This window comes from Polyodon spathula, chromosome 5 (genome assembly GCF_017654505.1).
Source record: "Polyodon spathula isolate WHYD16114869_AA chromosome 5, ASM1765450v1, whole genome shotgun sequence".
In the NCBI taxonomy this organism is placed as follows: Eukaryota; Metazoa; Chordata; class Actinopteri; order Acipenseriformes; family Polyodontidae; genus Polyodon; species Polyodon spathula.
Window position 1 is genome coordinate 3,329,931 of NC_054538.1, and position 25,752 is coordinate 3,355,682.

General features: G+C 39.9%; 1 protein-coding gene across 6 annotated transcripts in view; it reads left to right on the forward strand.

The window, feature by feature from the left end:
• The window catches only part of myo6a (myosin VIa), a 65,961-nt gene that overhangs the window by 31,867 nt on the left and 8,342 nt on the right, over positions 1–25,752 (forward strand). For 2 of the 6 annotated variants that reach the window (XM_041249506.1, XM_041249507.1), the window contains exons 13-32: positions 3,205–3,362; positions 3,671–3,762; positions 6,790–6,862; positions 7,496–7,623; positions 8,048–8,143; positions 8,700–8,870; positions 13,261–13,299; positions 13,458–13,551; positions 13,803–13,933; positions 14,230–14,307; positions 14,952–15,081; positions 16,262–16,352; positions 16,759–16,909; positions 18,033–18,241; positions 19,252–19,330; positions 20,047–20,207; positions 20,293–20,334; positions 20,661–20,690; positions 21,590–21,628; positions 25,115–25,218. In XM_041249506.1, the coding sequence (XP_041105440.1) occupies positions 3,205–3,362; positions 3,671–3,762; positions 6,790–6,862; positions 7,496–7,623; positions 8,048–8,143; positions 8,700–8,870; positions 13,261–13,299; positions 13,458–13,551; positions 13,803–13,933; positions 14,230–14,307; positions 14,952–15,081; positions 16,262–16,352; positions 16,759–16,909; positions 18,033–18,241; positions 19,252–19,330; positions 20,047–20,207; positions 20,293–20,334; positions 20,661–20,690; positions 21,590–21,628; positions 25,115–25,218 (2,096 nt within the window). The remainder of the gene's footprint in view (positions 1–3,204; positions 3,363–3,670; positions 3,763–6,789; positions 6,863–7,495; positions 7,624–8,047; positions 8,144–8,699; positions 8,871–13,260; positions 13,300–13,457; positions 13,552–13,802; positions 13,934–14,229; positions 14,308–14,951; positions 15,082–16,261; positions 16,353–16,758; positions 16,910–18,032; positions 18,242–19,251; positions 19,331–20,046; positions 20,208–20,292; positions 20,335–20,660; positions 20,691–21,589; positions 21,629–25,114; positions 25,219–25,752) is intronic. The other 4 variants (XM_041249510.1, XM_041249512.1, XM_041249508.1 and 1 more) reach the window with 3 other exon arrangements.

The window sequence follows — 25,752 nt, forward strand, 5'->3', positions numbered from 1 at the left end:
ACATTGCATTTAATTAAACACAGATAACAAATAACATCATAGAAAATGTGAACAAAAATACAGATCAAAGAATCATGATACGTTTTCACTATGAAATGTGACACACAAAATGAAAACATTACAAAGTTAGTATCGGGTATTTCCTCCCTGAGCATTAACACAATCCTGGCACCATTGATACATAGACCTGATCAGCCACTGAATAGACTGCTGTGGGATGGTCCGCCACCCTTCCTGCGCAGCTGCAGCCATATGGTGAAGGTTGGCTGTTCGCGGTTCTCTCCTGTGGATGGCACTGGTGATTTGGTCCCACAGATGTTCTATCAGACTCGGGTCAAGAGAAAAAGTTGGCCAAGGCAAGACCTCGACATTGTTTTCTTGAAGTTGTGCATTTGTAATCCTAGCACTGTGTGGTCTAGAATTGTTTTGCTGGAAAATCGATACTTCTGGATTGGCTTGCAAGAACAGAAAAACTGTTGCCTCGAGGACTTTTTCAATGTAGCGCTGAGCAGTAAGGTTATCCTCAATCTGCACCAAAGACGTTCTTTTGTTAAAGGAGATTCCTCCCCACATCATCACACTTCCACCACCCCACCTGTTGACTTGAACAATGCGACAGTCAGCATAACACTCACCACGACTTCTCCACACACACTGTCTTCCGTCAGGTCTATCAAGGGCAAAGCAGCATTCCTCTGTGAAAAAAACACTCCACCACTCTCTCTGTTGCCACTTCAGATGTTCTCTGCTGCCCCCTCAGCATGTTACCCCTGAACGGCCTCCATGCATGCAAATCATTTTCACGTAGATGCTGAGCTCCAGTCATTCTGCTGATGCGTGGGTTATTTCTTCCTGGAATTTCTCATGCTGTAGCCGCTGCAGTCTGAACGATTACGCAGATGGATCAGTCGGATGTGATGGTCCTGGGCCAGTGTGGTGACCCTCTGCATTCCAGGAAGTGGCCTGTCCCTCACAGAGCCAGTTTCCTTGTTTCTCTGAACTAGTCTGCTGATTGTTGAAGCAGAACATCTCATTCTCCAGGCATCTTCTCTCACAGACAGACCATCTTCAATCATGCCGATAGCAACCAGACGATCTTCATTACTCAAGCGGGGCATGGTCGTATCATCTCTGTTCTTGCGTTAATTAGAATTATGTCCTTCAAATGGCTATTTATACAGATTCTTAATCAACTCATTTGGGCAATTTTAACTCAACTGAAATACCAAACACTGAACACCTGGCATTTTGATGAAATCATATGACTTGAGCTCAGTATTTTGTTATCCCAAGGAACGATACTACTCCAACAATCAACAAACCAATCTGCTCACTATTTAAAATGTAAATAACATTATATATGTGCCCAATGAGCTATTGATGTAAAACTTAGACTGTTATGTTTTCACTGTGCATCAGTATATATACACTGCTGTGCAAAAGTCTTAGACATGTTGCAGTTTTCTACTCTGATGCATTATGAGCATCAACAATTTACACAAAGCCTCCACTAGTGTTTTCTACTATTATAACAACCTTGACTTGCATAAAGAAGGAAAAACATTGAGTGAAATAGCTCACATCACTTGATTTTCAAGGTGTGGCATCTGAAGCATAATCAACAAAGACAGAGAAACATCATCTGTAATTGGCAAACCCAGGACTGGAAAACTCAAATAAGCTGTCTAACAAGGATGAGCAATACTTGAAGATAACATCCTTAAGGAATAAAATGAAGACAAGCGTTGAATTGACAACAGCACTGGCAGAGGTATAGGTGTCGCTGTCCATCCATCAACAGTCCAAAGCTCCTTTGACCATTGATCCATAGTCCAGTTTCTGTGTTCTTGTGCATATTTTAGACTTTTAGTCTTGTTCCCCTTTCTTAACAGAGGTATTCTTACTGGAACACATTAAGTCCTGATTTCAAGAGTGACCTTCGTATCTTAATTTGATGGACAACGACTGACACCTGTGCCTTCTGCCAGTTCTGTTTTATTTATTTTTTTATTGATTTTAATTTAATAGAAATTGATACATTTTTATCATTTTAACAACCAGTGATGCTTTCTGTTATCCTGAGAAAATGTGCATTGAAAACAAGACTGTCAAAAAACCTCTGGGTCTCTTTTAATGATCTAAACCCTGGCATATCCAAGTACCACCAATCTTTTATTCAGTGTTAATCCTGCACATGTTCTGCCCAGGGGTGATTTGTTGATCTACTTATCAACATTAATACAAATGCAGGTTTATATCATTGAAAATGACCCCGTTGCCGTTTCAGTGGTACCTGCTGGTGTGAGTTCTTGTGGTCCAAAGCTGGTTCAAACAATTTATTTATAAACTGATACTAGTACTATAGTTTGCTCCACGCACACACACTTAACAAATCAACATGAATAAATTAACATTTTAGGATCAGCCCAATGTTAAATATCCCGCCAGCAACCTGGCCCTTTAAATCTTTTTACCCAGGCACTGTGAGAGACAGCCCTTCTTGCGTCATTGGAAAGACGGTACATGACCATATCAGGAGATAGCCTTGAATGCAAGTGTTTTTAAATTTTGCTGCTGGGCTGAAGACAGACTGGGCTGTAAACAAACATTTTCACACAAAGTCTCTATAAAGTAAGAGAAATGGTGATATCGAAGGCACAAGGGCTTATTTTCTGATAAATATATATTTTTTCGTGTTTGTGGATCAGATGCACAAGACCAGAGCTGTTTAGAGTTATGTTGCCCTGGTCGACACCTTGCTGGCTATTCAAGCTGTAGTGAACAGCCCCATCTTGAAAGCCTAGTGTTTGCACATTCATTTAATGTATGACATGTACCTGTTACCTTTATAGTTAGAGTTATAGCCACAAATCTAACAGGCGAAAATAGCTTGGACCCTAAAGGGTTTTAATAAACAAATAAAGGTATGTAAAAATGCAACTCATCTTAACTCGTTATTGAAATGAAGGAAATGAAGTTGTAACAGTATAAAAGTCTTTTCCATTTCTGTTCTGTTGAAGTATTTTCTGTGATAAGGGCACTGACAGGCGTAACATTTGGAAAACTGAACGCCTGTAACAGCATAGCCAGGGAGAGCACCTGTCAAACTGTTAACCAGAGAAACAAAGCTGACACATTCGGTGCTGGAGCAACGAAGAGCAAACTACTGCATCACTGCTAAGTCTGTGCCTCTCTCTTCCTCAGGGTGCCTTTGAAGGTGGAACAGGCCAACAATGGTCGTGATGCCTTGGCCAAGGCAGTCTATGGTCGTCTCTTCGATAACGTGGTGAAGAGAGTGAACCAGTGCTTCCCCTTCGACAGCTCCTCCTTCTTCATCGGTGTCCTGGATATTGCTGGGTTTGGTGAGTGGCAGAAGGTCTAAATGACTGCTTTTAACGTTCATCAAAGCATGGGCCAAAATGCCTCAAAAGGGAATACAAGAGAGGGAACGATTCATCAGAACACAAAGATTGCTCTCCTCTTTTTTTTTTTTTAGCTTAAAGCTAGAAATCATTACAATTTTTGATTAAATCAGAATGACAATACTGCTATTTTGCTGTTCTTCGTGTAGATTTGGTTTGTTAAAATGATGCCAATCGTCTTTTTGGTCAGTTGAATATGTCTGCAGTGAAATAAGTATTTTATTTGCGTGCGTGTTTGTTTTTTTCAGAATATTTTGAGCATAACAGCTTCGAGCAGTTCTGCATCAACTATTGTAATGAAAAGCTACAGCAGTTTTTCAACGAACGAATTCTGAAAGAGGTAAGGGGGACATGGGAGAGACCTAATGGGACTGTTTGAGGCCAGCATAAAAATGACAACAAGGGGTGTACCAGGGGTGTGAAAGCTATTCCTTCCCCTTCCGACCATGAATTTGTTAAAGATTTAACGTGCAAAACCTCACATAAACTCTATTTCAGGGGGGAAGAAGTTACTGGTGCACACATCAGGTTCTGTTTTGATGAAGCCTTTATGTTCGCTTTCATCTTCCAGTTACATTTGTAGTGTTCAATAGCTTTTATTATTATTATTTTGACTCATCAGTGTTACACACATGATAAACAGCAGTCTATTTTATAAGAGCCTGTAATACTGGCCTCAGAGTCAGGTTAGCTCAGAGACTGCTCAAACAGTCAAATCTGCGGGTGACTTTATTAAACTTGTAGTAAAGATGCATTTTTACATGCAAAAACATGTACAAAATTATGATAAGCAATAGCACTGTATTGGAGATGATTTTCAATAGTCATGGTAGGGTTGATTTTTAAACACATTTAATCCAATTTGTCCTAATGCCTACACAGCTCGCTGTGGGCCTTGCAGGTCTTCACATTCAAAAATCTGCTCTGACACTGTACATCTAGTTGGAACCATCGAAGCAGCCCTTCACTTATTAAAATGTCAAAGCCCCAGCAAAGAAATGACAGATCAATGCAGGCAGGGTTGTGACTGAAAAAAGGAAGACAGGACTTGTATCCTAAAAACAGTTTCCTTCAAGAAGTAATTTAAATGACATTGGGTAATTATCCACTGGGATTACCAATAAAACTGTCCAATTAACTTGTGACCCGATTTAGCAGTGTGATCTGAATACGGCAAAGTTATCAACAGGTGGTGGCATGCTTAAATCCCATGTGTTTTTGTCACGTTTATAAGAAATGGAGGTATAGCAGTGCCTTTTAGTAGAATGTTTTTCACATCAATGCTTTTTAAACCATGAGGTCTTTCTCGAAATAGCCGTTTCATTTGCTAGAGTTGTTAAATGACTCAAGTGCATGTTGAGACTATTGCACTGCCTATGTGAATTACTATTTTAGTAGTTTAATCAATCAGGTTCTTTTATTGATTTGGACAGTAAAGTAACTAAGGGGATTACTTAGTTTTGCTAGATTGTTTCACTTCTCTAAAACCCATAGTACAATATACTGAATGCATAGTTGGACACATTACCAGCTAGCTATTGCATGCATCCAGTAGATGCCCTGTGCCATCTTGTTGTTTTTTGTGCTTCCTTGTAAACTTGGTTGCTTTTCTGGAAGGAGAATCCGCCTCTAACCAATACGTCATCAGCAAGCGCATAAAAGCTCTGTGTGTTATTCTTTCTTGTCGCTTCTTTTTGTTTCGGCTGCTCAGTCAAGCACTGGGAGGTCGAAACAGGAGTCGACCGCTTAGAGCTTAGAGGAAGGGCTGCCCTCAGCCATGGATTCCTTGTGGTTTCCCCCTAAAAAATAAAAAATATGTGAGTAGGGTTTTTCCTTACCTGAGTGCTGAGCGGTTCGTGGTCGTGCTGATTTTCATTAAATTCAATATTTTGAAAGTTAAGGATGTGTGTATCACCTTTCATTTCTAGGCATGTCTAAAGCATGCTAAAACTTTGCCATGGGACAGCCAGTGTACATGTTGTGCATCAAAAGTCCTGGATACTCGCAATCCACTTCTTCCAGCAGGGACTGGTATTGATGGTGATTTGAGGGCTTGGCAAGAATCCAATTGATAATACGCACTGCCAATGGCATTACATCATGGAGTTCTACTCCATATGACTGGGCACAAAGTTCTTCCTGTTTGTTAATACAGTGAAAGCTTAAAATTGGACTTTTCTGTTCTTACAAAAGAGCAACGAATCTCTTGTGTTTACCGATCATGCTGGGTGCACCATCAGTACACACTGAAACAAGCTTCGCTAACTGTATCTGCTTCTCGCTAACAAAATCCAGCACAGTTGTAAGTATGTCTTCACCTCTTGCTTTATTTTTCTTTAGCAGAATTGCAGGCATTTCATTTCGTACTAAGTTGCCACATATATATTGCCCGAGAATACATAGTTATGCAACATCAGACATCTGTTGACTCATCCAAAGCAAACGGAAAATATGTAGCAGTACTTATGTTTTCTATTTGCTGCTTGTCAACTTGATCTGACATTTTCACAGCTCGATTGTCAACTGTTTTTACAGATAAATGCATATATTGTATTTGCTGAAAGATTTTGTCTTTGTTAGGGAATTCTTTAAATTGTTCTTGGTGAAAGGCTTGTCTTTGCGAACAATCTCAAAAGAGCCTGCGAAACTTGCTGAATTTAAACTTCCACCTTTGTTCGATCATACCAGGAGTTTATTTTGTTCTTTGCAGCACTCGCATGCCTTTTTCTGCATCTCATTCTGGGTATTTCGCTGCAAATGCAACATGTTTTGTCATGAGATGTCATTTAAATTAGTTTTTTTGTTTAAAACCAGTCATTCATTGCATATGAGACAAAGTGTAAATCCTGACTTCTCTACAAATGCATACATATCAGTCCATTCCGGCTGAAAAGAATGGTATTTCTCATCTGACTTTTTGCCATTTTTTAAGTGAAATTAAAGAGATCTACACTACACTTTGAAAGTGAAAAAAACGGGATTACAGATTGTGAATCATGTGCATATTGCTTGTGAACAGATCTCTCGACCAGTCATGATAAAACAGACTCCAGGAATACAAACACCAGTGGGTTGATTAGTCACTTGTAGATATGTGATGATGTTAGTAGTAACTTTTAATTAATTTTGTATGTGTATTAGTGAATAACTTAGACTCGAGAGCCATGTTTGGTTACTTGGAAGAGCCAGGTATGGTTCTTGAGCCATAGGTTGCCTACCCCTGTTATAGGGTGATCAGTGTGTTCATTTAAAAGACCAAGGCATTTGCAACGTTGTGAGAAATACACTGAGAGGATGATTTTTAGCTGGTATACTGGCTTTTCTAGAATACGCTTATGGTACCAAAAGACCAATGTTTTCATTCCAGGAACAGGAGCTGTATCAGAAGGAAGGCCTTGGTGTGAATGAGGTGCATTATGTTGATAACCAGGACTGTATTGGTATGTATTGTCCTGTGTTTATTTTTCAGTTCCTTTTACAAATGCATTGTGCATGAACCTTGCAGGGAACTGGATACAGTAGCACTGTGTATTTTGTTACTATGCCACTTAGCCTGTTCAACATTGACTACAGCCACCTTCTTTGAGTTCTGGCTTGGGCTAATAAAGGCAACCTCTGTGGAAATGTTTGTCACTGATCATTTGAAGCTTTTGAGTTGTACTTTCACTTTAAGGTACTGTCACCTGATTGACTATCATGGAACTGTTTCTCAGATTTTTGTAGGCATAAGCATTTTATTTGAGGTGCTGTTCATTTATGGGTGTCATTGTGATCTACCTTTTCCTGGTACAGGGGTCTATTTGTTATTTACTGTACTGTATATATTTGGTGGTCATTACAATATGTATTTTACCTTAATACCTTATTGGTGGTTTTTACCTTTATTGTAAGGTTCTAACTAAAAGGGATAACCCTGCAAACCGTCATCTTACATAGACCAAATGATATTTTTACTAACCATCACCAGGGATTACTGGCATATTTATTAAAATGATCAGAATGTGGAAGTGAATGGAGGCCCTTGTCTGTCCGTCCTCATCTCATACTAAGTTCTAACATACTTTTGTTTTAAGATCTTGTTGAAGCGAAGCTCGTGGGTATCCTAGATATTCTGGATGAAGAAAACCGTCTACCTCAGGCCAGTGATCAACACTTTACAGATGCAGTACATCAGAAACACAAGGACCACTTCAGACTATCGGTGAGTTCAACACTTTACAGATACAGTACATCAGAAACACAAGGACCAATTCAGACTCTCAGTGAGTTCAGCACTGAGAGTTCAGCCCTTATTAACGATGGAGTCTCATTTACCATCTGGGAAAACTGCCCAAGTAGGGAAGAACATTTCTTATATGTCAGTACCGGTTTGGTATTATCAATTGGTGTCTTGGTCAACTTTGGCTGGCAAAATGTGTTGTGTTGTGGTGTTTGGGTTTCTAAAGAGAGACAAGTTCATATACTGTATACTGAGATGTAATGTTAGGGCAGAATCAATAATACTGCATTTGACATGATTGTTTTCAAAACATAAATGAAAATTCACATATTCTTTGTCCCAGCATTACTTGGAAGGATCCAACTGACTGTATATTTTGTATATATTTTTTATTTTTTTATTTTAGATTCCAAGGAAGTCCAAACTGACCATTCATAGGAACATCCGAGACGATGAGGGCTTCATTATCAGGCACTTTGCTGGGGCTGTGTGCTACGAAACAGTATGTCAACTTCCACAATACATGTGCTTGTTGTTTAGACAGTGCAGTACTCGGTACACATGACTTTGACATGTTTCAGCCAGCTCCATGTTCTCATGTTTGTTTAAACAGGAACAAGATGTTTCCGCTTAGGTCCATGTTAAAAGGCTGCTGTGCACACTTGATTTCCAGACCCAGTCTGTGTAGACAGGAACAAGACGTTTCCTCAGGTCCTTGGTAAAAGGCTGCTGTGCACACTTGATTTCCAGACCCAGTCTGTGTAGACAGGAACAAGACGTTTCCTCAGGTCCTTGGTAAAAGGCTGCTGTGCACACTTGATTTCCAGACCCAGTCTGTGTAGACAGGAACAAGATGTTTCCTCAGGTCCCTGGTAAAAGGCTGCTGTGCACACTTGATTTCAAGACCCAGTCTGTGTAGACAGGAACAAGACGTTTCCTCAGGTCCCTGGTAAAAGGCTGCTGTGCACACTTGATTTCCAGACCCAGTCTGTGCAGACAGGAACAAGACGTTTCCTCAGGTCCCTGGTAAAAGGCTTCTGTGCACGCTTGATTTCCAGACCCAGTTTGTGGAGAAGAACAATGACGCCTTGCACATGTCTCTGGAGTACCTGGTTTGCGAGTCCAAGGATAGATTTGTACGGGAACTGTTTGAGAATTCCACTAACAGCAAGGACTTGAAGCAAAAAGCTGGGAAACTGAGCTTCATTAGTGTTGGCAACAAATTCAAGGTAAGATAAATCATCCATTCTTTGTGTATTGTTGTGTATTCCGGTAGAGGGTGCTGAGTTATTGTTAGTTTCTTGTCCTTTACAAAGTTTCTAAAGTAAAACAGGTATAGGATGGATTTGTGCATAAGGTAGTGCAGTCTGATCCAAATGTACCATTGTTTTAAGCTTTGAAAGTCCTGCTGAGTGGTACCAATGTGTTGCTCTGACAATTTTAAATTACAGTCTGTTGTATGCTTTTTGTATTTGATTACTGTACAGAATGTGTTAAATGTGAACCATGCTTTTTTTTGGCAAATTTCATTCCAGAATCACAGTCTCTTCCTTCATAGATGTATGTATACATATTGAAATGTTGGTCGTGAACTTATTACCTGTATTATTTTAGGGCATCTCAGTGGGCTCCGCGATCCACCAGTAAACTACGACCAACAATTATTAGCAAGATTTAATATAATAGTATCCAATACGTAAGATAGCAGTAATAAAACAAAACAACCACAACAACAAAAACATAACAAACACAGAATGAAAGCATTTTTAATGTTAAGCATAGGTAGTTTGTAAAATAGAAACTTACCAGCATTTGTCTTGAAACCTGGTGTAGGCAGGGCTCTACAATAACTTTTTTTTTTTTTTAGGCACATGTCTGGCTAAGTTAAATTTAGGCGCGCACTGAAATTTAGGGGCACTGTGTTTTTAATATATTTTCACTTTTTAACTTATGTGCAAAACGTGGACTTTTTTTAACATTGTCTAATTTATGCCAGTGAAAATCTTTTAGCCACTGTTGGTTGGTTAAACATGTTCTTTTCCTATTTACAACTTTGAACACGCTGTAACTAACATAGCTTCTTGAAGTTCCCTGTTAGCTTTCATCTTCTGACATGAATTGCTTAATTCTGTAAAGACGCTGACTATATCTGAATTTTGTTCATTGCGGTTTTCTTTTGAAACCTCTCCAATCGCATGAAAATAATTTGTTATTTTCCTCATCTTGGTTTGACAAGTTTTCAAGCTGTCTGGAAACAAGTAGCCATCACAATGACAAAGCAGTGAAAATGGCAGGGTATGAGATTTGTAGTTTTTAATGTGTGATTAACAGTGGGCAGTGGACACCAATAAACTACATTCCCAGGGTACGTTACGATTGAGCTGTGAGAGTTTAGATCCAACTATGAGTTTTTTTTCTTTGTTACTTTCAGCTGAAAAAAAATTCTGTTTCTTTTTATAGTCAACCTTTATGCATTTCTAGTTGCACACGTGCATCTAAATTAAAATGTATGTTCGCAAAAGCTTTTTTACAGAAACAGTAAGGGGTATTTTCATCTGTACTACTGTACAGCACAGGAGGCTCTCCCCATCAGTCGTAACAAAAACTGCTGTATGCTTATATGTTAGTCTTTGTTCTGATTTGTCCTGAGATGCACCAAAAATCTTTTGCGATCCATGTATTGGACACCACTGTTTTTAGGGTTTTAATGTAGACGATAACACATGATTTATTATATTTATATAAATATAAAATGCTAAATCCTCTATTGAAACTAGAGATTTCTTCTCATTTAGATTTAATTCCCCCGAACCTGTGGATCATTGAGCTCTTAAGTTTTAGGAAACAATAATAACCAATGGAAAACTTTATGATTGCATTCAGTGTACTTGTATAAAGAGAACGTTTCTCCGTGTAGACCTGTGCTCTTTGTTGTCCTTTGCCTGTAACCTTGATCTCTAATGCCCCCACCTCTACTCTTGTCCTTTCTTCATTTTCCATTCTCCTAAAGTGGACCTCCACCTGTTTCCTACTGCATTTCCTCAAGACCGCTGGGTTTTGCTTGATAATTCCAGTTCAGGATGGCTAGAGAGATTGAGAGAGAAAGAGAAAATGAGAGAGCTGTAGGGCTTTTTTGGCAGGGAGAGCAGGTAACTTGGCACTGTGTCTGAAATGTACTGCATGTGCAACAGAAACCTAGAGCAACTGGACCTGAGTGGGTTAACCCTTTCAGTGCCCCTCACCCTTCTTTAAAGGATTGTTTCGCTCAGACAGCTTCTAAAGGGCTTGTGTGCTGCTGTATTTGCAATCACTGTAACTTCAAACAAAGAGATTCTCTTGCTGCAGCTGCTTCTATGGGAGAAATACTTGTTTACCATGTAGGCAGATTGATTAAGTCAGTACTTGTGCTAAATTAAACCCATTAATAATTATACAACTGTATACATTACATTGCATGGGTATTATCCGCTAGACTTGAAACCTGAATAAATATATCAGAGCTGCTGCAGAGCCTTAGCCGCAGTCATGGCCCTCCCTGAGGGCACGAAAGAACTGCACGCACAGAACTCTGCACCATTTTTCTTTTCAAGAGCTGACCTGACAGGAGGAGCCTACTCAGATAAGTACTTGTTACTTTGTCTGTAAGAAATGCTCACATTTATTGTGTTTCACACAGATGATATGTGATACTACAAATAATCGCTGGATTAGTTTTACTAATTACACGTATTTCTGCACTGCAGCTTGTTTGTAACATCCTGCTGCGACATTTTGCCCCCGTGTGAAGCCAGTGGCTTGAGTTGCACCTTCCCAGGGATCAACCAGTGTAAGTCGGCTGGCTTTGTGCTCTCGCCCAAGCTACAGTAGCTCCGGCTGGAGTTATTTTATTCTTGTTTTGGCTATTTCAGCTTGCCATGTCAAAATTGACTGTCTCTGCAGGAGCTCACTTCCTGACGGGGCAGTTTTTCAAAGGAGCTTGACGGCTTTAGCTGCCTATGAATGATGTTGTTCTTCAATGGAGGCTTAACGTGGTGCTTGATGCACTCATGAAGCCTCCATTTGAATCCTTGTATTCAGTTTAATGCTTAAAGTGTCTTGCTTGCTCCATAACACCTCTGCAAAGCAGGTGAGTGGGATGCAGCATTCTCCATTGAAAAAGCCTGCTTAATTGTTACAGAGGTCAGGACAAAGGTTACGCTCCATACCAATCCTGCTTTTTTTACCGAAGACAATCTCGGCATTTCATGTCAACTGGTCTGTGGATTGGCGGCTTTCCATCCACCTTCTTTCCAGTCTAACAGGGAGTGACAACGCCATACGCTCTGCATTATACGGGCATTAGCATATTACGTTGACAGTACAAAAATTTGGAGACAGTCTGAAAATGGTTTTGTCTGCTATGGGCGAAGTCCCGTGGTCAAGCCCTGTCCAAACAGAGGCTGTCCAAATCGATACCAGATACACTCAGGACTGCCGATGAGTGAGACAACTAGCCCCCTCCAGAGAAGCTCACTGCCCATTCCACCAGGGGCATGGCAACTTCATGAGCTTTATTCCATGTCAAAGACATTTGCAATGCAGCAGTGTGGGATACTCCCTATACCTTTGCAAGGTTCTACAGACTGAATGTCATGGATCCTCAAAACCCTGGCTTCGGATCTAGTGTTATGGGTGGCTTCCGAGTCAGCCCTTACAACACAGTCATAGAGGCGAGTTTCTCCCTCAGTTTTTTTTAGCCCTAGCTACTTGTTACTGGGATCTCAAATGGTAACACGGGCAGCCTCGGCTTAGCCTTGTAGCATTCTGGTCATGCAGCAATCTTGCCCTTGCGACAGCTTTGGTATACTGACCCATTCGGTAATGGTTACATTTCGTACTTGAAAGGGAACATTAGGTTATTACCCTGGTTCCCTGAAATAGAAATGTAACCATTAACCTTCAAAGTCGCTGTGTCCATGATTGCAGCAGGCATGAAGGAAAAAGGAAGCAGAGTTCTGTGCATGCAGTCCTTTTATTCCCTCGGGGGCGGGCATGACTGCTTCATAGAGGCTCTGATATATTTATTCAGGTTTCGGTTCTTAAAGGGAACCAGGGTTATGATAATAATCTAACGTATTCTTTGTAATGAAAGAGTCACCCACAGTTTGCACCTCAGAACCACTATATTTAGAACGTATATGGCAAACAGCAGCTACCATGAATTTGAGACGACTCTGAAAAACATAAGCACGCTGCTATTATAATAGGCACACAGCCTTTTTCACAGGTTCTGGAGACCCTGTTTATAAGTAATCCTGCACTGCCTAATATTACTTTTAGGTAAGATACAGGAGTCCAACAGTAGTGCTATTCGAAGTCTGTGAAGCCAGCATACAAATCATCCTGCAGTACATCATCATTGTCACTCCTTTGAGGGGGGAATGCGGAGTCGGGCAACAGAAAAGGGTTAACTGCACTCTATACACTGCATGGCATCCTTTGTGTATCTCGCTTCGAGTGCAGAACAGCATGTGTGATGCTGATTTGAAATGGTGCAACATGTTCCTCTGTGCTGTTTTGCATGTGACTGTGCCTTGCAACATTCTCTAAACAGGAAAACTGTTTGCTTTTCTGTTACAGACCCAGTTAAATATTCTGCTTGAAAAACTCCGCAGTACGGTGAGTATTATCATAATCACATTCAGATATACCCAGCAAGGAGGGAATGATTATTATCATCTGAAACTTCATTTCACACTTCATGGGTTTGGTTGCGATTAATAATTGAATTCCTGTGATTTGTCTCCCACCATTTATTGTGCATATTCCCGTGATAGGGATCCAGCTTCATTCGTTGTGTCAAACCCAATCTGAAGATGGTGAGCCACCAGTTTGAAGGGGCCCAGATTCTTTCCCAGTTGCAGTGTTCAGGTTTGTAGAAAAAGTTTTGGAACAACTTTTTTGTCAGGTTCCTCACACCCAGTCGTGCGTGAAATCAAAGTTGCTAAACTGTTCTGAAAACAATAGAACACAACAATATGATAATTGTCAGTATTACTGGTTGTAGATGAGAAGACATGCCTTTTAGTGTTTGAGTTTTGAGTGTTTGAGACGCAGACATGTTTGTAGATGCGTGAGCAGTCATACAGAAGTAGTGTTGGTTTTCTCTGCTTCTTTCACAGGTATGGTGTCTGTGTTGGATCTCATGCAGGGTGGGTTCCCATCCAGAGCTCCATTCCACGAGCTGTACAACATGTACAAGAAGTACATGCCAGTCAAGCTGACGCGCTTGGACCCCAGACTGTTCTGCAAGGTCATTGCTTTTCCTTTTATTTAACCCTTTACGGTACACAGGACATAATTTATAACTTTTTAATGTTTGCAATGAGGTGCACGAAACAGGGTTTAAGATGTCCTGACAGGTTGGATCTGCTCATCCAAATGGTCAGTTTCCTCCTCGTGATACTTGAGTCACTCTGCTGTATTTTAAGAAGAAACCATTTTGAACAACCACTCAATAAAAGAGAATTTAAGCTAAATGTATTAATTCAGTATTTTTATATTTTATATTTTCAAAATTCTCTTTTTGTTTTGTTTTGTTTCCCTCAGGCTTTGTTCAAAGCACTTGGATTAAATGAAAATGATTACAAGTTTGGTTTAACGAAGGTATTCTTCAGACCTGGCAAGGTAAAATAAACAATATGTTGACTTATTGTAAACATATCTAACCTGCAAGTCTATTTTCTGTTTACTGTTTTACGTGTGTACCATGTAGCATATATTTTAATATATTTCAGAGGTTATAAGACTAAGGTCATTAATTTTTATTTTCTCTAATCAATATAATTAGAAATAACAATCTTAAATCAGTAGTCACTGCATAAACCGTCAGTGTGTCTGTATTTATGTAATGTTTGCCAGTTTCATTGCAAGCTTTGTTGGTGTGTACAAGTAAAGATGAAAGATTGTATATTTAATTATTAAATTGCCCCAAACAGCACATATAACATGTGCATTACCGTTATTTATTTGGCTTGATATGTGTTGGTAGGTTTAAAAGCTTGCAGACATGTTATTTTTAATTATTACTACTACTCCATTATTAAGGGTTGTTATGACATTCAGGGAATGTGCTTGTGCACGGATGAGTTACTTCAGTACCTTTTAGGAGTGCGTCCTTTTAAACTGCTAATTGAGGGCCATCGGATTGGCACGACCTTTTTATAAAGCGCCTGTGTTACTATTACATTTCTTAGGCTGGCTGTGACATTTACTGAGGTGCCATTTTCTAAGTGAGACGTGTTTTATTAACTTGGCTTCACCTCTTTCAGTTTGCAGAATTCGATCAGATCATGAAGTCCGACCCCGATCACTTGGCAGAACTGGTGAAGCGTGTCAATAAGTGGCTCCTCTGCAGTCGCTGGAAGAAGGTTCAGTGGTGTGCGCTGTCCGTCATCAAGTGTATGTAGTGCTTTGTATTACTATGAGGTGTGTGTGGGCAGGGCTTACAAGGCTCCAGTGCTTTTGAAATGTTGGTGTTTAGTGGAAGAGGCCGGACATGTTTTATGTCACACTCTACATCAGTGCTTCTCAAACTCGGTCCTGGGGACCCCCTGTAGCTCCTGGTTTTCATTCCAGCTGATCTCTCAATTATTTAAAATAATAATAATAAATAAATAAGTATTCTTTTTTTTATATAGTGCCTTTCATAGTGGACCACCATAGCGCTCGCGAAATGTATGAGACTGTGAACTATGCATTTGATACGCATATTCGCGTTACAGCAACTTCTCACCCGAAAGACGGAGCACAAGGAGGATAAGTGACTTGTTCAGGGTCACACAGTGAGTCACTCAGTCACCTTTAACCACTGGACCACACAGCCTCCTCGACCCTAGACCCTGAACTGATGATTTGCTTAATTAGACCTTTTTACTTGTTTTCAGATCTTGAACAGTTGCAGTTCAAGTTACTTATCAAATGTTACAGCTAACTTGAAATATGCAACTGTTTAAGAGCTGAAAACATGTAAAAAGGTCTAATTAAGCAAATTATTAGTTCAGTTAAGGGTCTAGATAAGTAAATGAGCGCTCGGTTGGAATGAAAACCAGCAGACTCTGGGGGTCCCCAGGACCAAGTTTGAGAAGCCCTGCCCTACATGAACCTGGAGAGGTGTCTATCCAATATCCAAATGTCATGAAGCATGCTGATGACATTCTTCAGCACAGAGTTTTGAAGCAGTGTATTTGTGTCATACTGATCTGAGGTACTTCTGAGGAGAGAAATACATCCTCTCCTAGGCAACAAAGGAGGAAGATACTGGGATAAAATTAATTAGACCAAGAATTGCGTCTTCTGTAACAATGACATGCATCTCTTAAACTGAACAGAATATGTATGTGAACCTTTTATCATTGTGTCATGGCTTCAAAGAAGATAGTGCTCCATGTGATCTGCCTGATGAAACTAAGATGTAATAGGTGGGTTCAATGTAAGAACGATACAGGAACAATTCAAGTTGCAGGTAGTCTATCCTATACAGGTTTGGGTGTGATCCTTCTGAATGAATTTGTTTTTAATCTCTTTTGCTATAACACCCTTTTCTCTGTAAACTCTTTGTAAATGCTGGCTGCTCCAACAGTGAAGAACAAGATGAAATACCGGGCAACTGCCTGCATTAAGATGCAGAAGACTGTTCGCATGTGGCTCTGCAGGAAGAAGCACAAACCACGGTAAACCCACTCTTCTGGTGGTGCTTTTAATTTTCCTGTGAAACAAAAAAACAAAAAAAAAACATACTAGTATATAAATATATTATATATATATATATATATATATATATATATATATATATATATATATATATATATATACTATGGTTCAAACCTTGACATCAGGGATAGATTGTATTATGGTACATATTAGTGACATATAGTATTTTACAGCACCCCTGGATTGCATTAACCACATATCTGTGGGTATCCTGGGACTAAGCCTAAAAATAAGTGATTGGTGCAAAACAGTTGGATTCTCTTTTACTTTAAAATGTTCTCAAAATCTGTGGGGTATGCAAGGGTATCTAATCAACCACGTAGTTGCATTTCTTTTTTTACCTGTGGTAATGTCTCTGTCCTCCAGCATTGATGGTCTGGTAAAGGTGCAAACTCTAAAGAAGAGAATAGAAAAGTTTACAGAAGTGGTGAGTGCCCTGAAGGAGGGCAAGCAGGAGATGAGCAAACAGGTTCAAGATCTAGAAACATCCATCAATGCCCTGATGGCTAAAATTAAGGTAAACGCTCTTATTTTTTCCTATACATATGCACAAAATATACCCTGCATTGATGTTATTAAAGCTCTTGTATTATCCAGTCTAGAAATAATCGAGCGAATTCTGAATTTGAATTTCTAAAGCAGTGCGAGTCCTTAAGTGATGATAAGTTTTTCAGGTTTCTTGCAATCCATCTCTATTTGTAATACACAGACATGTCTACTTCTCAGAATGTCTGTAGCTGGGTTAGCATTTGTGTTGCCATTTAAAAGAAAAAAAAGTTTACTTTTTGAGTATCTTTTTTTCTTGTTTAAGCCCATAGAACTAATCATTTAGTCGAATCTTTCATATATAAGATGAGAAAGGCTTTTATTGTTTGATATACTATGTACGTTTGACTATTATAAAACATTTTAGTTATTGAAGTTACTTTCTGTTTAGCCTTATGCTGACTAAGTCGTGACCTGTTTGATAAGGCGATTCTGCAAACATAACGGTTTGTTTATATCACAGACCACTGTGACATTTAAGAAAATAACTATGGGGACACATTGGGTCACTATTGATTAACAATGAGGGAGTTTCCTTGTGTGGTTATTTACACGTGAGGTGGTGATGCACATGCACATTTTCCTTTAATTAATAAGTCGTATGATAAGAAGTTAGTTGAAATATTATTCACTACTAATGATATGCCACCCCACTAATGGACATTTGAAAAACAATTTGGGCATATTATCAAACAACCAGGCACAAGGCATTTACAAATCACAGCTTTATTATATGTGCTCAACACTGTGCTTTAAACAGCTTCACTCAAGCAAGACATCACCTGACAGCCATGGATTTCCAGGCGAGATTCTCTCAGGGACCTGTTCTCTGCGAAAACAGCACGAGAACTCTATGCATGGCTTAACTTGCATATTGACCTCCTCCTGTCCCCTTCAGTGGCATGACGTCAGGTGAAAAGAGGGTCTTCTCAAGTACAATAAACTGTGCCAATAGAAGCACAAAATGTCTAGCATCAGTGTCTCATGAAAAATTAGAACACACATGGATTCTCCCGTGTTGACTCCTGGGTGGAAGTTACTAGAAAAACCATGTAATTGCTGTTGTGATTGAATGTCCCGCCGGTCCCTCCCAGGGCACTGTGATGACGAGGCTGGAGATCGAGAAGGAGCACGAGGTTCTGGTGAGGCGATCGGAGGGGATGCTGGGGGCGCTGCAGAGGAAGAAGCAGGAGGAGGAGGAAGCAGAGCGTCTGCGGCGGATCCAGGAGGAGATGGAACGGGAGAGGCAGAGGGCTGAGGAAGAGGAGCGGCGCCGCAAGCAGGAGGAGGACGACAGGCGCCTGTAAGCATCAGAGCGTGTGCTGAAGGGTTTCCACTGATCCTCACACCTGTCACCCAGGAGCAGGGTTAGAGGGTGGCAGGCTTCATCCTCTCCTGCTTTAGAAAACCTTTTAACAATAAAGTAGACTAATTGTAAGACTGACCAGAGTAAAAAAAGCACAGGGTTGTACCTTGATCATACCTTGATCATAGATTAAAAAGCAGCAGTGCTTGCCAACACAACAGAAAATAAAATAAGAATGATCTTGTGCTAATTGACCGTGTTCCTACATTTTAATATTACTTAATGCTATTGGTACAGTAAGCTATGTTTTGAACTTTCCCATAATTCATACCTTATGTCTTTGCTTATATACTGTATTGTGTGTGTGTGTGTGTGTAATATATATATTAGAAAGTTTAAAAATGAGAGGAGGCCATTCGACCCAGCTTCTTGAATGATCCCAGGGCATCCGCTTCAACAACATTACTGGAGAGTTGGTTCCAGACTCAATTCTCTGTGTAAAAAAGCCCCTCATATTTTCTGTTCTGAATGCCCCTTTATCTAATCTACATTTGTGACCCCTGGTTCTTGTTTCTTTTTTCAGGTCGAAAAAGTCCCTTGGGTCGACATTGTCAATACCTTTTAGACTTTTGAATGCTTGAATCAGATCGCCGCGTGTCTTCTTTGCTCAAGACTGAAAAAATTCAGTTTTTTGAATTCTGCATATTGACATGCCTTTCAAACCAGGAATAATTATTTTCACTCTTACTAGAGCAGCAATATTCTTTTTGTACAGTGCACTGTACATTATTCCTGCACACCAGGGGTGGATGTCCGTTCCACTCCAGGTTTATTAGGTAACATGGAATCATTTAACTCAAGTTCCTTAGAGCCTGGGCAGAGGATCGCATGGTTCAATCACCCCTGCTGTACTATAAACTAACAAGTGTTTCCGACAACCCAAAGAACATGCATATACCCTGCTGGGTGTCTGTGAGTCTCACTCGCTGCATCTGTCTACTATTCAGGAAAGCGGAGATGGAAACAAAAAGAAAGCAAGAGGAAGAAGCTAGGAAGAAGCGAGAGGAAGAGGAGAAGCGCCTCCAGGTAAGTGTGGTTTATAAAGCGCAGCAGATCTCATTTACAGACGTGCTTGTTTCTGAGGTTTCATGTATAGCAGGTCTCATTTACAAACGTGCTTGTTTCTGAGGTTTCATGTATGAAACACGCTTTCAAAATGCTGCTGTCCTCTGCGTGGAATGACCCTGAAGGCCGTTTACAAACGTTACATAAAACGCATGGATTTAAGTGCTGTATTCTATTCACTGTGTTTATCTGTCATTTTCGTTCCCGAGAAAGATTTTACATTAAATTCAATTTTCTAGCTTCCCTTGATCTGGCCATCATTTGTATTCAGAAAGAGTGCATTTCTAATAATGGTTCATACTCCAGGACCTTAGGTTCCAGTCATATGCTGCATGTCCAGTTAATTATTGAATCCATTTTGCATATAATAATTTATAGATGTAATGTTTAGGACAATATACTACTGTAGTCCCTAATTTTTTAAATCACAGATTGCATTGCATAAACTTTAAGATGCTTAATTTGGCCACCTTTAGGTAAAAAAAAAAAAAAAAAAAGAAAAAAGATGGTTAATCCGTTTGTTTGGTTTTGGTTTTAGTGTGGTTGATTTGAATGTATTTACATGGTCATGCTGATCTGATTTTTAGAAGTGCTTGCTACAGTGGATGCAGGTCGTGCTGATCTGATTTTCCTCATGACACTCATGTTGTAATATTGCCATGCTGTTCCCTGGCCAGGCTGAACTAGAGAAGCAGTTAGCTGCTGAACGTGAGGAGGAGACTCAGAGACAAGCAGTCCTTGAACAGGAGCGGCGGGATCGAGAGCTGGCAATGAGAATCGCCCAGAGCGAGTCTGAGCTCATCACTGAAGAGACACAGCCAGACGCAGCTTTGCGCAGGTAATCACTCAGGCACCTGGTCAGTGTCTCAAACCTCCCCTCCAGATTCCTGTATAACGCATCTTGTTTTAATCTTTCCTCCCAGTAACGGCACCTCAAGTGGTACTCCGGTTCCTCTCAAAGCCACGTAAGGTTACAAAACTACCCCCAACAAAACCCCATTCTATTAAGCACCCAATGCAATTAAATACACCGCCTGCATGCCCTAAAACCCTTTTAATCTGCCAACTAAATCTATTATTATACTAGGATTAAGAATGGATGTACAGCACAATGCAGTACAATAATTTCAAGCATTTTAATTGTGGCTGGTCCTAATCAATTTGCTGGAAGGAATTTAATTCTTTAATCCTTTCCCTGCAGGAAAATCAGATACAAAAAAAAAATAAAAAATCCACAATTTCTGTTTGGGAATGACCTTTCCAGACTAACCACATTATCTTCTGTTTACAGTACAGGTGGACCCCCAACCAGCATAACAATGTATGTTTATTTCAATATGTATTCATGCCCTTTTTTTGAACAGTTTACATTTAGAGTTGTGTGGAGTATCATTGTTATTACCGTTTATTTGTTTTATAAAATGTCTCATATATACAGTATATGCCAAGGAAAGCCTGTTTGGTCCACCATTTGAAGATAGGAAGATTGAGTCCTCAGTTACTTGGTAAATACTTCAGTGTTATTATGCATAGTTACAATGTACTTCATGTGTAAATCTTTTTGCACAATATATGTAAGCATGTAAGATTATGTCAGAAAAAGGTTAGGGGGTTAAGGTTTTAATTAGGTTTGGCTTTATACCATGAAATAACATGTACACTTTAAGTACATTGTAACTATGCATACTAACATTGTAATGATGTGTAACTGCACATGTATTTACTAAGTAACTACTATGTAAATACACAGTAATTAGAGACACTTAATGTAAAGTGTTACCCAGAAGTGATATGGAGTTGGCGCAGCACAAGCTATAGGATTACATGTAGGATTGCAATTTAAAACAAGAGTCTGTGTTCATAAACCACTGTTGGCAAAGGACCCCCATTTTCCACCTCAAGTTAGTGTTCTCCTAAAGATACTGAGAGGATGTCACTGAGACTGCCTGTTTTTAGTAAGGTGAAAGTAAGACCAACTGCCTACAAAATAAAAATACTTTTTTTATGGGTTATTTGTGAGGGTTTTTTAAAAAAGAAATTTTAGGAGTAAATATTTGAATGTGTATTGTTTTTATCTCATGAAGGTGTTTATTTAGGGAACAGATTTTACATAAATAAGGCCTATAAAGATTGCCACAAAGCACCCCAACATCGTCTCAGTCGACATCCTCCAATTTGTATTTTAACTTCTTGTGTGCTGTCCTTGCCCTGTCCTTATAGGGAAGAAATGGCCAAAGAAATGTTTGAGCTGCTGTCTAGGTGGGTAACGAGACTGAGTTTCATTTGTCAAACACAATCCTCACAATCCACAAAAAATAACTACATAAAACAGCACAGTCATTGAGATTTAATTCACGGTGCATGCCTATAATTTAGATTTAATTCATGGTGCATGCTTATAATTTAGATTTAATTCATGGTGCATGCTTATAATTTAGATTTAATTCATGGTGCATGCCTGCAATTAAAATATGTATATTGTTGTTTGTGTGTTAGTTTTTACATGTTTGTAATTTTGAGGAAGTGTGTGTTTAATCAAACTGTGCACCTTTTCATGTTTTCCTTTCTTTGACTTCTCACAAAGGTGATAATGATCATGACCTTCTTGTGGTCTTCCCTGTTACGTGTGAAGACAAAGCAGTCTATTACATGCTGCACAGCATGAGTAGGAAGTGATGAATGTGAACATGTTAACACAGTAGTTAGACGCAGCATGATAAGCGGGTTAATTGCTTGTTTAGTAAAAACAGCTGGAAGAACTAGGCGTATATGGGAAGTCTCATTTTATTGTTATTTTTTTAATGGTTTGTCTCTTCAATTGTTTGCTATTAGGTAGAAGGGAAGGCTAATTTTCAAGCCCCACATAAAGCAGGCAACATTATTACAGGCTGCTGCTATTATTAGGAGTAATAATACAACTATTATACACTGGCGTGGTGGTTAGCGCTGCTGCCTCACAGCGCCAGGGTTCTGGGTTCGATTCCGGCCAGGGGTCTGTCTGTGTGGAGTTTGCATGTTCTCCCCGTGTTTGCGTGGTTTTTCTCCGGGTACTCCGGCTTCCTCCCCACAGTCTCAAGAGGTTGAGAGGTTCAGGTTGATTGGTCATTTTAAATTGCCCTGTAAGTGAGTGTATGTGTGTGTGTGTGGTGCACTGCCATGGACTGGAGTCCCATCCAGGGTGTAGTCCCGCCTTGCGCGCTGTGTCTGCTGGGTTAAGCTCCAGCTCACCATTAACCATTATCGTTAACAGTGGTTAACAGTGGTTAATGATAATGGATGGATGGATGGATGGATGGAATATGTAAAAGTTAATAATCATGGCCTAAATCTACTGTATGCAAATTAAGTGTGCCATCTGTTGCTAATGTACAGTGCCTACACCCCCTTGAACTTTTTTTCACATTTTGTTGTGTCAGTGCCTCAGATTCATGCATTTAAATGAGGATTTTTTTCCACTTATCTACACACCATATGCCACACTGTTAAGGGGAAAAAAGTTTTTATAGAGAAAACAATTGTATATTAAAAATACAACACTGAAAGATCATAATTGGATAAGTCTTCACCCCCCTGAGTTAATACCTGGTGGAAGTACCTGTACCTCAGGCAGCAATTACAGCTGTGAGTCTGTTGGGATAGGTCTCTACCAACTTTGCACACCTAGATTTGGCAATATTTGACCATTCTTTACAAAACTGTTCAAGCTCTGTCAAGATCCTTGGGGAGTGTTGAACGACAGCAATCTTCAAGGCATGTCACAAATTTTCGATTGGATTTAGGTCTGGGCTCTCACTGGGCCACTCAAGGACATTTACCTTTTCTTTTCTTTAGCTACTCCAGAGTAGCTTTGGCTGTGTGTTTTGGGTCCTTGTCATGCTAAAAGGTGAACTTCCATCCCATTTTCAGCTTTCTTGCAGAGGGCAACAGGTTTTCCTCAAGGACTTCTCTGTACTTTGCTCCAGTCCCTGCCGATGAGAAACATCCCCATAAGATGATGCTGCCGCCACCATGCTTCACAGTAGGGATGGTGTTCTTTGGGTGATGCGCTTTGTTGGGTTTGTGCCAAACATAACTCTTTGCATTTAGGCCAAAAAATTCCATTTTAGTTTCGTCAGACCACAAAACTTTTTGCCACGTGGCTACAGAATCTCCTGAGTGTTTTTTTGTACTTCAAATGGGATTCAAGGTGGGCTTTCTTGAGTAATGGCTTCCTTCTTGCCACCCTACCATACAGGCCAAATTTGTGGAGTGCTTGGGATATTGTTGTCACATGCATACTTTGAGCTTGTAGCTCTTGCAAAGTTGCCATAGGCCTCTTGGTAGCCTCTCTGATCAGTCTCTTTCTTGCTTGGTCATTGGAGTTATTGGTCAATTTGGAGGTATGGCCTGATCTAGGCAGGGTCTTGGTGGTGCCATACACTTTCCACTTCTTAATAATCGTCTTAACCATGCTCCAAGGGATATTCAAGGTCTTTGATATTCTCTTATACCCATCCCCTGATCTGTACCTTTCAACAACTTTGTCCCGGAGTTCTTTTGAAAGCGGCTTGGTGCTCGTGGTTGAGTCTTTTCTCTGAAATGCACCACCCAGCAGAGGGAACCTACAGGAACTGCTGATTTTATCCTGAAATGATGTGAATCATTATAATTTAACACAGGTAGAGGCCACTTAACTTGGTGTGTGATTTTGAAGGCGATTGGTTATACCTGAGCTAATTTAGGATTGCTATTACAAGGGGGGTGGACACTTGTCCAACCAAGCTATTGCAGTTTTTATTTTCAATTCATTTCCTACAAATTTCTAAAATATTTTTTTCACTTGGAAGTTGTGGGGTAGGATATGTAGGTAAATGAAAAAAAAAACTATTTTAATGCATTTTAATTCCAGGCTATAAGGCAACAAAAGGTGAAAAATTTGAAAGGGGGTGTAGACTTTCTATAGACACTGTACATCAGCAAACGTTAATGTTGAAAATGGAAATAACTACATCCACATTCACAAAATTCTGAGGAAGAGAGGAGGAAGAGTTCTCCTCTTATTTAAATGGGTACGTTTCATATCACATATACTTAATTACAAATAATGAATAGCCAATATCTACTTGTGCAGCTACATTAGGATCAAATTATTTCTGGGGACCAGCAAACTTTTGAAACTTTTGATTTTTCCTAAAATTATTTAATCTAGTCTAGAAATGATCTATTTCCATTGGGGTATGTAAACTTTTGACTACAAACCTGTATATATACAGTGTGTGTGTGTGTATAACAGGTTTTTTTTATTTTTTGAACGATTTTCTCCCAATTTTGGAATGTCCAGTTATTATTCAACCTGGCTCACCACTGCAACCCCCTCACTAACTGGGAAGAGAAGAGGATGAGCACACGCCTCCTCCGAAACGAGTGCCGTCAGCCCTCTGCTTTGTTTCTGATTTGTTGTTCTGAATTGCACACAGGCAGGCCTGCCGAAGCCCATATATAACAGTTTTTGATGCATTTGCCAAGGCAGGTCAGATTTCCAGTGATATCTGAGCCAGACCTTAACCCTGTGCACACATGATGCTTTTGTCTACAGCTTCCTGTAGCTGTCATATGTTTAAGAAGTAAGCAGCAGTGACCAGATGACAAGATCATACTGTATGTATACCATTGTCAACAGACTGAAGAGAGCCACTGCCCCATTCCAGTGTGCTGAGCACATGCTAGCCTTGTTAAAAGTGTCAGTGCTTTCTTTCCTGTTTGCAGGGGTCCACAGGTGCAAGCAACCAAAGCTGCTGTTGGTTCTAAGAAGTATGAGCTGAGCAAATGGAAGTACGCAGAGCTCCGTGACGCCATCAATACCTCCTGCGGTACGAAGCTTGTTTTGTGGGAATTAACTGCAATGGTTTTGCTGAATGGATTTTTGAGATATAGTATAAGAGGAATAAATAAACTCCAGAGGGGAATAGATTGGCTCCCAAAAAAGACAGCTGACTGCTCTCTTAAGGAAGGACAGTCTTTATGAGTATTGTATCCTGGGAGTAAGGAGAGGCAAAATAGTGGCAACATAACTTCCTATGCATAGAGCAGCATGCTGTAAGATATTGCTTACCAATATAATACATCAGCAGATAACCTTGAGTACAAAAAGCAAGACTTGTACTGCTAAACTACATCTGTGTATCAACAAACATGGGTTTCCAATGCTGATGTAGAGCGTAACTCTAGTGAAGACAGATTGCTCAGTGTACTTTTTTTATGCAGTTCGTCTGGCCTGTTTCTGTTTCATTATAACTAGTCTGATATCATCTGATATGCCACAGACATTCATTGAAATGCAAAGTGTTTTGAGGTTGAGGTTAGCAGTTACTGGGATATCAAAGATATTTGTGTAACTGTCAGAG